Below are 18445 nucleotides of genomic sequence, written 5' to 3'. Positions count from 1 at the left end.
AATCTATAAGGTTGTGTTGTGTGTTGTGTGAGTACTGAAAGCGCCAAAACAGAGACACAACACCACCCTCCCTCTGTTTTCCCTTCAAATTGCCTCTTCTTCCTTTGCACATCCAAATAGTCCTTTCTTGCCACTCTGTCTTATTTCAAATGCCATAAAACTCTTTCATTTGTGAAATAATGTCCTTGCTGTTATTATTAAAAGAAATATTAATTTAGATTGAGTAAAAGTAATTAATAATAATAATAATAATAATTTTTAAAAATATAATTTATAATTTTGACGTAATCAATATATACATTTCTTAATAAAATTTAATTATTGTTAAATATTTAATTTTAATTTTAAAATTAAAGTTAATTAAATTTTATTTTTACGATTATTATTATAAATTTTATTAACTTCAAATTTTAGAGTTGAATTTAAAATTTTAAAGCGCTAAAATTTTACTAAAAATATATATTTATTATATTAAAGTTATAAAATTATAATAATAGTTTGAATAAAAATTTATCATTTTTAAATACTTAAATTCAATCTTGAAATATTAAAATTAAAATTTGTCTAATATTATCAAGGTTAAATATTATTAAAAATATATTTTTATATAAAATTTAAGTTATTAATTGATGAATAATTATTATTTCTTAAAAATATACATACTCTTTAGTTATTATAATTTTTTATTTTTATAACAAATATTCTTTACCTTTAAATTTTTTTAAAGACCTCTTATTAATTATTAAAAAATTATTTCATAATTTATTTTATAATAATTTGTGTGCAATAAATAAAAATAGTAGATTCATTGATTATAGTTTGTTAATTGTTTTGAAACTAATCCTCCATTGATGTCGATTTGTTCCACGTCAACCTAACGTCCCTTGATTGGGAAGGTTACACATTACATCAGATAAATGGTCCAACATGGCTTTTTTTAATTTCTATTTTATTCCTTATTAATTGTAGATCCACCTACAATAATATGAAATTGGAAATTTAATGTTTTTTAATTAATTAGAATTTAAAATAAAAAATTCAACGTTAAGCACTGACTATAAATAAATAAAAATTCTAAATTGAAATGCATATTTATTATTTTAAAATTACAAAAAAAATAAATATTTTTAATAAAAAATGTATTATTATTGATTATTTATCATCTATCCTTAAATTAAAATTAATATATTTTTATAAAAAATAATAAAGCAATGTAGTCATATTATAATAAATTATTTCCTTTATTTTTTATCTGCTTATTTAATAAAATAATACACAGATGAATGAGTTTTAACAAATATAAAAAAATACTAAATCTACGCATATATCTTATCTATATTTGATATAAATAATTCTAATTTTTTAGTTTTATTTTTTATCATTTTTAATTATTGTTAAGACAATGAATGCTTGCATCTCTATTTAATATTTATTTCATAAAATAGTATCAAAGTTATTTAAAAAATAAGAAGAATGCACCAAAATTTATTTAACAAATTTAAATAAATTGAGCACTCAAAAACGCTCTTGAAATCACTTTTTATTGTTTAAAATTATTAAAATATATAATAATGTGAATAAAAATTATTAAATTAAAAATATAAGTAACGTATTTTTTTTATAAATTTTAATATATCGTAATGTATGATATGTGTTGTATTTTTCTCTTATGATATAAGTATATAAATTGTTTAAGAATTAGATAGAAATAAAAATACAATTAAACAATAATAATATGATAAAATAAAAAAGGGACGGAATGGTTGGAACTTGGAACTCGGAAACCATCTGCGCTTGCATTTAAAAAACTGGCACACGGAATTTCATTAATTTCACCTTTTTGTCGTTATATATAAAAACAAAAGAGTAAAAACACAGTCTTCATAGGTTTTTTTTATTCCCTTTATTTCACTGATTTGTTCTATGTAAATGGCTTTCTTTTTAACACCAGGAAAGGGACATTTAAAGTTTTATTTTTTCTTTTTAATGTTATATATATAAAATAAAAAATTTAATATGTTTTAACCACTTTTAATATAAGCAGACTCGATCGAATCTTTGATTTAACAATTGTTGGCAGACTCATAAAAGAGTTGTGGAAGTAGTGGAAGAAGCATGAAAAAGATATATTATCCTTTCATGGGTTGCCCAGAGAGCTAGCCAGAGATTGAGGAATGTTAAGATTGCATTGAAAAAATAGAATATTGAGATATTTGGAAATGTTGATAAGGTGATCTCTGATTTAACAACTGAGTTGAGTTTGATTTATGATAAAAATTCTGTGATGAAACTTTTCAATGTGGAGAAGGAGCTTCAACAGATATTAGTGGGGATATTTGGAAGGCTAGGAAGAATAGGGAGAGTCTCATAGCCCAAAAAGCTCGGGTGAGATGGGGGAAGGAGGATAATTTAAATACAAAGTTCTTTCATTTGTGTGTTAATGGGAAGAGGCGACCAAATAATATACATGCGCTTCAAATTGGAGAGAGATGTGTCGAAGAGGTTGATGAGATTAAAACAGGTGTGGTGTCCTATTTTGCGGGTCATTTTAGTAGTAGAGGTTGGCTTCGACCTACTATTGATGTTAATGATTTACCGAGAGTTTCTGTTATATAGAATGAGGGGTTTGTTAATGCTTTTTCGGAGGAGGAAGTGGGAAGGATGATTTTGGAATGTGAGGGTGATAAAAGTCCGGGGCCTGATGGTTTTAATTTTATGTTCCTTAAGAGGTTTTGGAGAGTGATCAAGGAAGAAGTAATGGGTATGCTTACTGAATTTTTTAGAAATGGGAAACTACCTAGGTCTTTATTATCCTACTTTGTAGCACTTGTGCTAAAAGTGTCTTACCTACAACATATATCTGATTTTTGGCCTATCTCATTGTTAGGTTATCTTTATAAGATTGTTTCCAAGCTTTTGGCAAATAAGTTGAAAGGGGTTTTGGATTCAATAATTTCAGAAGAACAATCAGCCTTTATCCCGGGAAGGAACATGTTAGATAGTGTGCTTGTGGCTAATGAAGCTGTTGATTATATGTGGAGGTATAACAAGAGATGTTTTGTGTTAAAGCTTGATTATGAGAAGGCTTATAATTCGGTCGAGTGGAGATATCTTTTGTTTATGTTACGTAGCTTTGGATTTTCAGAAAAATTGGTCAGTTGGATGGAAGCTTGTGTGTGTGAGGGTAGCCTATCAGCTTTGATTAATAGTTGTCCTACATTGGAGGTTCATATTGAGCGATGCCTAAAATAGGGGGATCCTCTTGCCCCTTTTCTTTTCCTTGTGGCAGCGGAAGAGTTAGGAGTTCTTATGCGGAAGGCAGTGGCTTGTGGATTGTTCTCTGGTGTGAAGATTGGGATAGAGAGACCAGATATTTCTTTGCTGTAGTTTGCGGATGACACATTGATTATGGGAGAGGCTTCGGTTCAGAACTTGTGGACTTTGAAAGCAATATTGTGTAGCTTTGAATTAATGTCAAATATGAAAATTAACTTTCATAAAAGTTGTGTATTGGGGATTAATACTGGTGATGATTTTGAAAACATGGCTATGGAGTTCCTCCATTGTAAGATTGGTAGTTTCCCATTAAAGTATCTCGGGTTACAGTTAGGTGTTAACCCGAGAAAGCCTAGTGCATGAAAGGATGTATTAGATGCCCTTAAAAAAAGGTTAGCATAATGGAAGCATAGGTATTTATCGATTGGAGGCAGGGTGACTTTGATTAATGCAGTTCTTAATTCTATGTCATTGCACTCATTATCCTTTTTTAAGGTGTCGAAGTCGTGATAAAGGAGATTGTCACTATCCAACGGAATTTTTTATGGAAGGGTGTTAAGGATGGATCTAAAATTCCCTAGGTGAAATGGGAAACGTTATGTAGACCGCGGAAGAATGGTGGCTTGGGCATTAGGAATGTGCAGTGGTTTAACTGGGCGCTTCTTAGTAAATGGTTGTGGCGAGGTGTTAATTGTTCTAGTTCACTGTGGGTGCGGGTGTTGGAATCTAGATATGGAAGATTAGCTTCTTCTATTCAACATCCATCAGTCCACAACATATATTCTTTGTGGTGACGTGATTTAATGGAGGTTATTCATCAAGGGAATTATTGGCTGGATGAGAAGTTTGATAGAAGTGTGGGTGCAGGTTTACACACTCTTTTTTGGAGAGATAAGTGGGTAGGCGGGGTGCGATTGTGTGAAGCATTTCCGCGATTGTTTGCGGTGGGGAGGAATGCTGAATCATGTGTATTGGAGAATGGTTTTCATGATGGCACTAGGTGAGTTTGGGATGTTAGTTAGCGAAGAGGACTCTTTCAACATAAGATCTCAAGCTTTAATCTTTTGTTAGAGTTTGTGAATGGAGTTTCTATTAAGTTACTACAAGAAGATAAATGAGTATGGAGGGCAGATTCTTCAGGTTGTTATTTAGTACAATCTGCGTATTCATAACTATTTGAACTTGTTGGTGGTCCTAATAATGTAGATCAGTGTACGGCAGATGCCTTACAAAGGCTATGGAGAGGAAAGATCCCTCTTAAGTGTCTAGTATTTTCTTGGCAATTGTTGCTAAATGCACTTCCTTGTAAGGGTTTGTTGATTGATCGAGGTGTTCAAATTGATGATATAACTTGTTGGTCATAGTTTGGAGGAACTTCCAACTCATTTATTTTTAACGTGTTCAATTTTATTTCAAATCTGGTACTTTACTGCGCGTTGGCTTGGATTCTCATTGGTTTTGCCTTTAGATATATCGACTCACTTGTTTTCTTGTATTGGTGTTGGTTATAGTAAAAGAGAAGGAATATGCTTATTAATTGTTTAGGTAAGTACAGTGTGGTCTTTGTGGTTACAGAAAAATAAAATTGTATTTTCCAATGGTGTTTTAGATGAGAGGGAAGTTCTAGATTCTATTATTCTGAGGTCCTGGAAATGGCTATCACTTGCTAGTAAGGGAGAAGCTATTTTGTTAGTTGATTGGTATTTGAACCCACGAAATTGCATCCGTCTTAACTTTGTATAAGTATATTTTTACTTTTTATTTCTCTGAGTTAGTAATTTTTTTCTATGTATATGAGTTTTAAGTTCCCCTTGAACTCTCTCTAATAATATATGTTTTGCCTATAAAAAAAAATAATACCTAACTTTTTTTAGAAATTATAATATTTAATTTTATCAATGTATTAGATTTATTATTTTTTAATGTATATTTGAGATCAAACGATAAAAAAATATATGTAGAGTCTTTATATATCACAAGATTCAATTATTAATACTATCAATTTTTTTTAAAAATTTTTATTTATTGATTTTATATTATATATTTTTGGGAATACATAAAAAAATATATTACATGTAGATTCAAAAAAATTAATTGAAATTTATTGATAGTATAATTTTTTTTTAACATTTTCATTGAACCATAAATTATTGTATAAATAATAAAGTTTAACTTTTGTAATAATTAATATAAAAATTATACTTATTGTATATTTAAATTGATTGATGATGTTAAAAATTTTACATTAATAATGTATAAAAAAATAAGCTCAAGTTTTTATTATCTGTTATTTGACATAGATTAAAAGAACCAATATAGCTAAAAAAAAAAAACTAATAAAAAACGTTTTTGAAAACCGTGTACGATATTAAATAGGGCGTCAATTTTAACAATTTAAATAAAAAAACTGTTTGTTCTAATGTATCCTTTGACCCAAAGAAAACTTTGAAAATAAAATACATCATATAATATTATATTATACTGTTTTAAAAAGTATATATTATATTGTAATTTTTCATTAATAATTTACTTGATAATGAAAGCTTACAACTTAGTTAAAATTTAATGTTTTTGTAAAAAACTTTTAAAATTTTTAAAGTAGATAAAAATACAAAGAGTTTGTAAGTTATAAAAAAAAAACTTCAAATCGTATTTAAATTATTATAATTAAATTTTAATAATTTTATCATTTCAACAATTTAAATAATTTACACTTATATCATTATAAATTAATATTTTTTAAATATCAACTTTTTTATTAAAAATAAAATTAGAATACTAGAGAAGAATAATAAAAAAATTATAACAAAATTTTACAATGTTTGTATAGAGTTGAAACAAAAGGCAAAAGTTTTTATAAAAAATTTTGTTATATCTTTCCAATAAATACTTTACTATTAAATACTAACTACAATCTTATTCATAGATTTAGAGAGAATAAAATATTTGTTATAGTTTATTTGTTTAAGAAAAAAAATAAAGTTAATATTAATTTTTAATTTTTATTTATTTTATTTATTTAAATATTTATACTGTTTGAATAGTTTAAAGGAGATAAAAATCTAATCAATAATAAATAAAAAACCAATATAATAATTAATTTAAATAAAATATTATTTTTGGACTATATAATATAATTTCTGTTATCAATTGAAAGATAAATAAGAACAAAGTCATATTAAATAAATAGTTTTATTAATTTCAATTCTTTAAATTGACTTTAATCATCTTTTAGATAGTAAGCTTTTATCTTAAAAGTATATAATATTTATTATTATTCATATGAATTATATTTACAAGAAATAACCACTATTATTTTTTTAAATTATAAAAATAAATATACATTTTTAAATATAGTCATTTCTATTTTTTATACTTTTATTTGTTATCAAATTTGTGTCAACTATACTTTTATTATTTAAGTGTGTAAATGAATATATTTACTCATCCAATGCACAAGTCACTAAATTTAATATTTATTATTATAAATATTTTTAAAATATATAATTATTTTATATTATTTTAATACATTAAATATGTTTTTTTTATTAAAATATGAGTGTTTTTACATTTTCAATGTATTCTTTATTAATAAATATCTGTTACTTTTAGTTTCTTAAATTCACTTTTAAAAATCTATGTTAATATTTTTTTAATATTTTTAATATATGATCAATAACATGCAATAAAAACTATATATAATAATTTTTTTGAAAATAATATGATATCATAAATTTAAATGTATTAATAAACTATTAATCATACAGATTAATTTTGACAGAGAATTATTTTAATTTAATTGGACGAGTTTTACTAGGACCTAAAGTAATTCTACTCAACATGGTCTAGAAAAAAAATAATTTTTATAATATTTAATAAAAATTATTATTTATTAATTTTTATTTCATATTTTTGACACACAATTAAAAGATCAACACAAATATATTTATTATCATTAAAACATACAAAATATTTAATTTTTTAATCAGTTAATATTTTGAGATAATTTTTAGATATAAAAAAATAAGAATATTTATAATTACTTTTTAATCTGTGCAATAATATAATAACTTATTTATAGTATTTTTTTTCTTGCTAAAAACTAGTCATTTAAAGATGTGACGCAAGAATTAAGAAATGCATTTAATTATTATTTTTATTAAAAATGATAATTTTTATATGATACTTATTTTAACTTTATTTATGCAATAAATGAATAAAAAAATAAAATAGAAAGCATGTTTTGAGATGATAATTATTTTAAGGATAAAGTTAAAAAAATTTACTTTAAAATTATTTAAAAAATTAAAAAGATTAAATAGACTAATTTTTAGAAATTAATTTTTATTAAAAATTATAAGTTTTAATACATTTTAATTTATTGATATGCTAGAAATTTTTAATAAACTATATTATATATAAATTATTATCATATATAATGTTGTACATATTTAAAAAAATGACTATAATTATGTATTTATACTCTATTAATACGCATTTACCATTTCTTTGATTTAAGTTTAAAAATATTAAAATTATAAATTAAAAGAAAAATTTATTTATTATTTTCAAGATAAAACATATATATAATAATTAAAATATTTATAGATATAAAAAGTTTAAAAAATAATAATATTCTAAAGATTTTGGTATAAATTGAAGCGTGTTAATTGAATTCTTGTTCACCCAATGTCACAGAAGCGGTGACAAGGAAAGATTAACGGTTGTAATTACACGGCTATGAGACACGTTCTATCAAGGCATATTTTTTCACTTTGTCGAGGAGGCTTCGATTGTTTTAGAATAAAATTGAATTAATTTAAAAAATATATTTTTAAAATATAATCATTGCAATACTTTTAATATTTTTAAGATACGGTATCTATTATTAGCCTTTTTTTTAAAACTTATAAAAATGTATTCCTCATGCTTTTAATTTAATAATTTTCATTTTGATAATTTGTAATAAAATTTAAACAATAAAGAGGAATTAGAGAGTGTTTCTGAATGTTCAATTTTTTTAAAAAATTGTTAAATGAGTTTGGTTACCTTTTTTTACATTCTCTTAATAAAGTTTATTCTATTTAATAAAACAAATATTAAATAAAAAATACATGCATTTATTTTTTAATATTATAAAAGGTATTTACTATTTTTATTTAAGAATAAAAAAATTATAAAAAATAAGTATTAATTCATTAAATATAAATAAGATACATACATAAATTAATTTGAACTGTATATATTTTTTAATCAAAATATGAATTTTTTATTAAATACTGCAAAAATTGAATTTTCAACTTTAAATCAAATAAACAAATTAACCCATACTAATACAAATGAACTTAAAATTAAAATAAATTGATTTATATAAAAAATTATTGTTACTTTGTGGATAAAATAAAATATATTTAAAATAAAAATAGTTTACATAGACATTTACAAAAAAAAAAAAAAAGCACTGTTGTTTGAATTAGGAATATTTAATTTTAAAAACTATATTTTATTTTTTTAATCATAAAAATATTATATTTGTTTTGGTTTTTATTTTTAAATACTTATAAAAGTAGAGAAAAGAATAAAAAAAAATTTACTTTTTAATTTGTAATCAATGAAATAGTACCTACTATATTACACCCTAGAGAGATAGAAAATAGTTCCATCTTATCTCTGTTTTTAAGTTTTTTACCTATGAATTAATTAACGTTGATTATGGTTGTGGTTAGATGTACAAGTTGGCGTCAACCATATTATAATAGAAAAGACACAGAACGAGGGATAGGTTAGTTAAGGCTATTACATTGATAGAAATTCATTCCATTGATATCACCATCAACTCATCAACCACTTTTCACAATTCAAACAAAGTAAAACCTTACGCTATTACATGCAAGTTATAGCCCTCCATGAGAGGTAATTCTCTGCATTAATTAATCCCATTTCTTCAGAAGAAATATAGGATCTACACACGAATTATCATAAATGTTAATTTCTCATAAACAAATCCAATGGTTCACTCGATAAGCTCATCTGTAAAATCTAATATTTAAAACAAGTCACATTTCACGTTAACAAACGAAAATGCAAGTGTGAAATTGACGAACAAGCGAGAACATGTTTTTATTCTTTCTTTCTTGTGCATTGTGGAAATCATAAGAATCAAATAAAGCCATAAAACTTGACAATTAGTTGTAAAGATTTTGATTTTTCAAATAAGAATAATAGCACTCGTCAATATTTTAAATTGAATAAATGGCTGGCATATTTGGTTCAAAGAATATGTCCTCTAAAACAACTGTTTGATATGAAAGTCTTGGATTTGATTGGATGCTTATGGAGTTTGGGATACAACCATTTAAAGTGGGTCCCAGGAGTTTTGGGCAAGAAATTTCTTGATATGTACAATTTCCATTTTTTATGGAAACAAATACTTGTTTTTAATTAAGCTTCATTATATTAATTAACCATGAATACTAAGCGTGTCTGAACAAGCATCCATCATCACTAATAAAGTACAGGAAAGGGAGAACACAGAATATGCTCTCTTTTTTTCTACAATAAAAATTGAGATAATTCCTTAATCTTTAAGATCTAATCGACGTGTTGAAATACTCAAAGCACTCGTTTGTTTATTTCGCATTGATTAGAAAGAATAAATACACGTTATGTTTGTGCATTAAAAAAGGGGGGAAAAATTGAAAAGGAAAAACATAATTGAAAAGTACAAAATGATAACGAAAGTAAAGATAAAATACGTAAATGATGGAAAAAAAAAAAGGCCGATAGAGAACATTACAATTATCGTTTCTTTTATTAAATTTTATAAAACTAATTTACTTACTAAAACTCATTTTATATATTATATATTGACAGTATCAATGAACTATATGGAATAACATTGACCCAGTCTTGTGTTTGGGAAAATGGCCAAAGAAAGAAAGATAGTATTGAGATGAATGAATGCCACGTGGACGAACAAGAAATTGAAAACATTGTTAAGTCTGTGGGATTTAAGATTGCTTATAGCTTTAATCACTTAAGGTTGGTGAACCACTATCTTAAAGAGATCGATGACTTAAGTGTTACGTATGGTTTGGTTTTTCAAATTCAAATGCTTCTTTTTTTCTTTTTCTTAAAAATTATAAAAAACACATCTTATTTTTACAATTTCTTTCACAAAATCTTAGAAAAGGAAAAATAACATAAAGTGATATTATTATATTTGTATATTTATAAAAACTTGTCATTTGAAAGTAGAATTAAACAAGTGTATTGGTAAAATATTCCTTCTATAAAACGACACGTGCGAGTTTTGTATTATGATACTCTATTTTAGTCAGATGAGGATGCAAATTTTCATCTCTTAGCATCTTTAAAGCATCGGGACATCTTATATTTGACTTAGTTCATGATTTGATTGAAAGTTTACAGCGTCCGAACCATGTTTAATTAACTGATACAAGATAAAGGAAATACTTAAAGAATTTATAAATTTTTAATCTTTTTTATATAATTTATTTAATAAATGCATTTTAATCAATTTTAACAAGTTTTACAATCAAACTAGTGTTAAATATTTGAAAAAGGAATTTTAGTTTCATAATGGACTCAAATGTAACTAGCTTAAATAAATAAATAAAAAACACATGTAATGTAGAAGAAGAAAAAGTTTACTATGTATATGTCTAATTTTCTTTTTCCTTAAAAGACATACGAACATGTTTTTCATTAGAAAATTTTCTTTGTCAAGATTAAGCCCATAAAGCCTGGGCCTACATTTCATCCCAATAGATGAATCACCTTTTTTGTTTCCTTTTTCGTCTTCAACGAAAGAAGAGGTTCTAAACCCATTTGAAAATTAGTTCTCCAAACCACAAACTTCTAAGAACGATGATTTGAAAAAGTGTCAAGTGATTTTTCCACCATCGTGGTTTTAGTGGGACTGTGAATTCCTTCTTCGATTTTTTCATCCAGGAGGAAGAATATAAGTTAGAATTGGAAGACTTGAGGATGTCATGTTTGTCATTCGAGACAAAAAATTTCGAAAATTGAACCGAAAAATGTGATTAAAAGGAAGAGATTAAACGTGAAGCTGTGAGTTTTCCATGGTCTCTTCGTCTTGCCAACGTTGCCACTTGATCCTCAAAATATGATGATGTACCAAAAAGTTCTAGTAACATGCAAAAAATTCCTAATTACTTTGTTTAAAAGAAAATTTGAGTGCAAGGATAATTATGTTTTAAAAATTAGGGCACATCATAACGTTACAAAAACATAATATATATTGATTAACATATAACGTGTAAAGGTAATTTGAGTGTATCGATAAACACTTTGTATCATGTATTAAGGAAATTACTTGTATTAAGAAAAACTTACTAAGAGTTTCCATTTTTATTAGTTGAACCAACTTTGGTGACCTGTTAATTTTAGATAGATATCATCATCATAAATATAATGGAGGTAAAATAAAGCCCGATGCAATTTTTTCTAAAGCTACTCCGTCTGGACATAAACAAACAGGCTTTTAATGTGTGTTTTAAATATTTCTCACTTCAAAAGTGTAAAAAAAGAGGAGCCTCTGTGTAGGATAAAATTGCCGTTGTTCGTACTATAATTTTTTTTTAATAAAATTCACTTTTTGCATGCATGTTCTTAGAATTGTTTGCTTTCTGTTTTAAACATAAATTTTTTGTTTTAAAAAAAAAATAATATAAATTATTATTTTTAAAACAGAAATTAAATATATTCTAATTCTCAAGTTTTGTGGTTAGAAATAGACTTAACTTTATTAATTGATTTAATTCGATTAACAACTCCCACTAATTAATACCAGCAATCACCAGGGAATTCATAACCTAACAAATATATGGAGTTCTATCACACATATGTTTCTAGTTCAATTCAATGCCAATTAATGACTTCAATTGTCCCATTTACCGGTTTACTAAACACCCCTCTCAAAACCAATCATTTTAAAGGGTCATTGATGTCTGAAAACAAACTTGTTAACATAAGTAGTTGGGTATGGAAATCACAATCACATCAAGAGAAACAATCAAACCATTCTTGCCCACACCAAACGAAAACAAATTCTTTCAACTCTGTCTGTTTGATCAGCTTCAACTTGTCACCTATTTGCCAATGGTTTTGTTTTACCCCAAGAAAGAACCCTTCTTGGAAACCTCTCATATCTGTGCTCAGTTGAAAAGATCACTGTCTGAGACACTAACCATTTTCTACCCTATAGCAGGTAGAAGAAAAAACCACACCTTTATCACTTGTAATGATGAGGGTGCTCTTTACTTGGAAGCCAAGGTAAACCATAACATGATTGAGTTCCTCACACCACCTAAGCTAGAATTTCTGAATAAATTGCTCCCATGTGAGCCAAATAAAATGCACCCAAATGGAGAAGTGTTACCCCAAGTACTAGTACAAGTGAACATGTTCAATTGTGGTGGAATAGCTATAGGTACCTGCAATCTCCACACTCTCCTTGATGGTTGCTCTGGAAGCCTCTTCCAAACTACGTGGGCTTCTATCTGCCGTGGGTCTAGGGAGGAGACTCCATCTCCTGATTTCACCTCAGCTTCTTCTTTCTTTCCACCAATAAATCATTTGAGTTTGCATGACCATGTTGGTCAAAATAATGAGGACTCAAAAGTACAAAAAAATTGCACCACAAGAAGGTTTGTGTTTGATGCACAATCCATCAACACTCTAAGAGCTGATGCAAAAGATAATGAAAGCTCAAATTCTCCTACAAGATATGAAGCACTGGCTGCTTTCATTTGGAAACATATGACACTTGCATACAAGATGGAATGTGGAGATAGCACAAGACCAGCAGTGGCTATCCATATAGTGGACATGAGGAGGAGGATGGGTGAGCCTTTCTCCAAATACACCATAGGAAACATTTTGTGGCCAGTAATGGTATGTTGTGAAACAGTGAATGTTGACACTGATGCTAGATATTTGATTAGTATTGCTAGAGAGAAATTTGGAAAGCTATCAAGGGAATTGTTTTTAAGAGTGAAAAGTGATCCCAATATCTTAGGGAGCAATCAGTGTGTGGATTTGCCTCAAGGCATGGAAACAAGGAGTCCAATTCCAACTGTGTTAACAAGTTGGTGTGGTTTAAATTTCAGTGAGCTAGATTTTGGTTGGGGGAAGCCTTTGTGGGCTGGTGTTAGAGGAGGTGATCAGGAAACTCTGCCCAATGTGGCTGTTATCATGGAAACTGGTGAAGGCATGGAAGCTTGGTTGACAATGGAAATTCAACATATAGCTAAATTGGAGAAGAATGAGGAGTTTCTCAGATTGGCTTTGCCTAATCCTAGTGTTTCACACATATAGTTTTGACATCTGCTGATGAATCAATTGACTAGAAACAATTGAAATATTAAGGTTGTTCTACATGTATTGGCCACAAAGAATTGATAAATTGTTATTCTTGCAGATTTTGAAAAATATTGTCCTTGCTGTTTAAAGCAGTCATTTGTCATCCATCATTAATATTGGCATGTTGCATCATCCCATTCCAAAGATCAGTGTTTGGAAGCTGAGCAAAGACTCAAAAATCATTGTTGTTTCTTGTTAGCTGTTTAGCTTATGAATTTCTTGAGGTAGTCATCTGTGAAAGTTACCTTTTTATTTATTTTCTTTTGTATTTTATAGTTGTAGCTTTTCTTAAATTATGAAATGATCATTCCAAGTGCATAACATTTTTTAAAACAAATTTCTAGAGATCTAAGTGATCTTCTGAAATTCAGTAATTAAATTGTATATGCCATTGGGATAGGATAGCCGCATGCACCACTCTCTCCACCCACCAAGGAAAAAGAAACAGATACAGGTCAATAGTGCAACCATTTATTATAGTACAGTTCATATTCATAATGCTTTTTATTATACCTGAACGAACGTTCGACGTTCCATCTTTATTTAATCTCCCAACAAAAATAACTAGTCTATCCGTTTACTTTTCTTTAACGCTTAAATATTATTTTATCATCATTTTATGGAATTAATGAACAATTAATATTTTTTATAATACATAAAGATATAATAAAAATTTAAGTACTATTTTTATAAAAAAATTTAAATTATTATTATTTTTAAAGTTTTTGTACAAACTTTAAACGTTAAAGAAAAAGATGTAACAAGTGATATTAATTCTACTTAAATCATCAATGCATTGAGATGAACAATATGTGTCGAAATTACCTCATGTTATTAAAAATACTATCGACCTTACCGGCAAATATCATGGACATTTGGATGAATATGTTTGAATATATAATTTAATTAAGTATGTATTTAATATTTTTTAAAACGCTAAATAGGGTATAAATTTAGTTATAAAAATTATAAAATGAACTCAACATAGATTATTTTGATAAATTAATTATATTAAAAAAATATTAAAGCAAATTTAAGATGATTATAAACTATTTGCATAAAGCTCTTTTCAACAGGCATCATCGTTTGTGTCATGAAATTCAGATAGAAAGTGGGACAAACACGGATGAGGGAAAGAGTGACACTGCATGTAGTTGTTAGGCTACACCATAATTAGGGTGGATGAAGCTGCACGTGATGGACTGAGATTCTTCCAATTAGATAGTAGTTGCTATCATGTCGGTATGGTGGTGAACTCTCTGCAGAGAGGGAAGGTATGTGTATGATTAATGATAATCCATGCCAAAAAGGGGACAGGGCAAGTCCGAGAACAGATTGATCGTGAAAAGAGAAACAATAACATCCACTTTCTGATATATTTTTTTAACAAATTTATTATGAGAGTGAGACTTATATAATTTTTAATTAATAATTAAAAGTGTGTTAAAAAAATATTATTACTATTCTTTTCATCAAAATATTGGATGACAAATAAAGTTAATTTTTTTTTTATGTAAGAGTTTTAAATCATATGTAGTAAAGAAATGCAAATTATCATGTACTGTATTTGTTCCCTTAATGAGTGCAACGGAGAGAAATAGAAAGCATCTTAATTCGGCGAACCACATTTTTGTGCTTCCTGGCATAGACAACATTGTTCATTATGCTCATGACATAGAAACTAAATAGGGACGCATATCTACCTCATTGACTTGCATAAAAAAGAACTATCACTAGCTGTATCCAACCTACTTCTCTGCCAAATTCATAAATTTCTTAAACAACTCATTAGCTCTAATTCTCCTTCAACAATGTAATAAGGGGTGTTTGAAGGTAAGAAATTTCATATGACTTTGGCAAAGAAATTATGAAATTTGAGTTTAATTATGTGACTTAATATAAATTATTTAATTTATGTAAAATCGTAATTGTTGATATGTTTCGATTAATAGTCAACTTAACATAACTAATTACAATTAATAGTTAATTTTGTGACACCCATATATGTTTCCTTGATAGTATGTTGTCTCTTAGTTTCGTTTTGATCATGAATATGCTGCCAGTCTATTTTACAATTTTTTTTCTTTTACCTTCGGCTGTACAAGGTAATATTTTTAATCCATTTTCACTAAAATTGGGACAGAGCAAGGCAATTAGTCCACTTTTTGGCGAGCTTTAATTTGAATAAGGTGAACAGATTGGACCACTAAGCAATTCCATTTTTTTCTCTAATTTTATTTAAATGCAAAAATAAGATAAAAAAATACAAATGAAAATTTATTTTTTATGAGGAGAAAATTAAAAATCCTAATTAAGTTGAGATTAAAAATAAGAGTAAAAAAATTATAATTACATCAAATAACCTTTATATAGTTTTATATAACAAAAGATAGGTAGATTAAATGAGTAAAATTATCATTACAATACATATTTTTATTATTAATAATATTTTTCTCTCACTTTTTCATATGGTTTTAAATAATAATGAACCTCATATGACATTTATTTTAATATATATAATACTCATCGTGTATACGTATCTTGACAATTACTAGTGCCTCTTTGTTAACTCCTGCAATTAGAAGTTTTACACTTCCCAAAAACATAATTTACACTTAGAGTAAAAGGAAAATACCCTTTTGTCTTGTGAGTGTCCATTCACCTTGGTCAAACAACAATACATGCCGTATATAAGTTTAAGTGCCTTACACATTGAGGCCTAATAATAGACAATAATAGAGTAGCAAAAAGACCACATTATTGTCCTTTGTCAGTACCATCGCTGCCTTTCATTGGAATGATGTGTTGCATTTCGGATCCTCTCCAGCAGAAATGAAATGTCTGGTCAAATTGTAGCAATAAAGTAAAAGTATTAAAAGGCAGGAAAGGATCCAAACTTCGTTATGTTTTAAAAAATTTAATAATACACTCTTAATTATTAATTAAAATTTATTAAAAACTAAAAGTATGAAAAAAAAATGTATAATTAAGAGTGAAAAAGAGTAATACACATTATTTTTATAGTTTTAATAAAAATTAGTCAATAATTAAAAGTATTTTGAAAAACATATATTAACAAATATTTTGATATCAGTTTTCTTATGTGTGTTTGCTCGGTTGATATATATAAATAACTATTTTCTATTTTAAAAAAATAAATACTATTCTCAATATGCACTTACCCATGTACCCTTCTTGACATGGATTATCTAGCTAGCAGGAAGAAAATCCTGTCCCGTGATCAAGTATTTTTTGAATTCACACGCAGTACAGCAACATTATGATCAATACCCCCTCAAGTTTGTTGCCAACAAATAACATCTTGTCTTTTTCGATACATATAAGGCATGGCCACTCAATTATTTTTGCAAATATTAAAGAAGGTCTAAAAGAAACTTTGAAACATGGATAAAAGCTTGGTGTTAATAGTTTGAATTCCTCAAAAGATGTTTAACACTATTCATTCATATATCATGTACCGTACAGAATTAAGTTGAGAATGTAAACACATTTTTACCTTTTTTTAGTCTTAGATCTTCGATATTCAATAATTATATTAGGTTCCGATTAATTTTAATTCACTTGAACCGATTTAGGGGATATAACTCTACTGTAAATGTCTATTTCTGATATCCACAAGAATTAAATAAATGCATTTTTAAAAACTAAATAAGGTTTCAAATTGAAGTAGTTAGAATGACATTATGGCTAGATCGTAAATATTTATTAATCTTATCCATTTATTATAATATTTATTATCTTTTAAATAAAAAATGAATTGTTTCAATAACCAAAATACTCTGCATTGATCATGTTAATGCATGCAGAGGATTTTAGCAGTCACGTTGCATTTATGGTATAGTAGGCAGATGTGATCATTGCATGGCATGATGCGATGATATTACAATTATGGTGGATGTTACAATTATTGTAGGCATATCTGATATTGGCATGACATGGTGCCATTCTGGAAACTAAACAACCATGATGTTCTGGATACACCACGTGATGCGATTTGTATTTTAAATATTAATTAATTCGAAGCTAGTACTATTTTAAATATAAGAATTATTTTGTATTTTAAGAGACATTTTCCCCGAGCCCCATTGGTAGCAAACTCTTACATAATGATGCAGCATTCATTGATATTTCGTTATTGATGAGCAAATTTTTATGTAAGAAGTCAACGAAATTAATATATTAGATTAAGTTTTCAAAAAAGTATTGACAATTTCTCACATCATAAGAAAATTGGTTAAAGAATTAAAATATTTTCATTATTAAAAATAATATTAAATGTATATTTATAATATTTTTTAATGTAAATTTAATATTTTTAATAAATATTTTAAAGACACTAATCAGTAATATTTATATTAATTTATGTACGTAGATTTTTATTTTTTAAATCAAGATTGCTGTTTTTTTTTCTTTATAATATTTGGGAGCTTGGTTCTTAAAGTTGCATGCGGTATGTATGCGTCCACGAAACCTAGTACTTCAAGTCATGATTTTGACACAAGCTAGTTTAAGCATACGCGAATATTAATATATTACTAACATTCTTTACTTATAATAGTACAATATATACAGACTCAATAAAAACATTAAACGAATTGTAATAATTAGTAAGGGTGTGTTTATAATATAATTAAATTACAAAAAAAATGTATAAAAAATTATATTTTTTACAATTTATTTTAATAAATTTTATAAAAAATTCATATTATAAACTCTTATATAAAAAGATTAAAAATAAATA

General features: G+C 26.7%; 1 protein-coding gene across 1 annotated transcript; it reads left to right on the top strand.

The window, feature by feature from the left end:
- Positions 1–12303: 12303 nt before the first annotated feature.
- Positions 12304–13638, top strand: LOC113871765 (vinorine synthase-like). Its single transcript, XM_027508868.1, has one exon. The coding sequence runs from the start codon at positions 12304–12306 to the stop codon at positions 13636–13638; it is 1335 nt and encodes a 444-aa protein (XP_027364669.1).
- Positions 13639–18445: the final 4807 nt, after the last annotated feature.

The sequence above is a fragment of the Abrus precatorius genome, unplaced genomic scaffold, assembly GCF_003935025.1.
Source record: "Abrus precatorius isolate BTA unplaced genomic scaffold, Abrus_2018 Scaffold7, whole genome shotgun sequence".
Lineage (NCBI taxonomy): Eukaryota > Viridiplantae > Streptophyta > Magnoliopsida > Fabales > Fabaceae > Abrus > Abrus precatorius.
The sequence above is the reverse complement of the archived record's forward strand: the minus strand, read 5'-3'. Positions and strand labels throughout refer to the sequence as shown.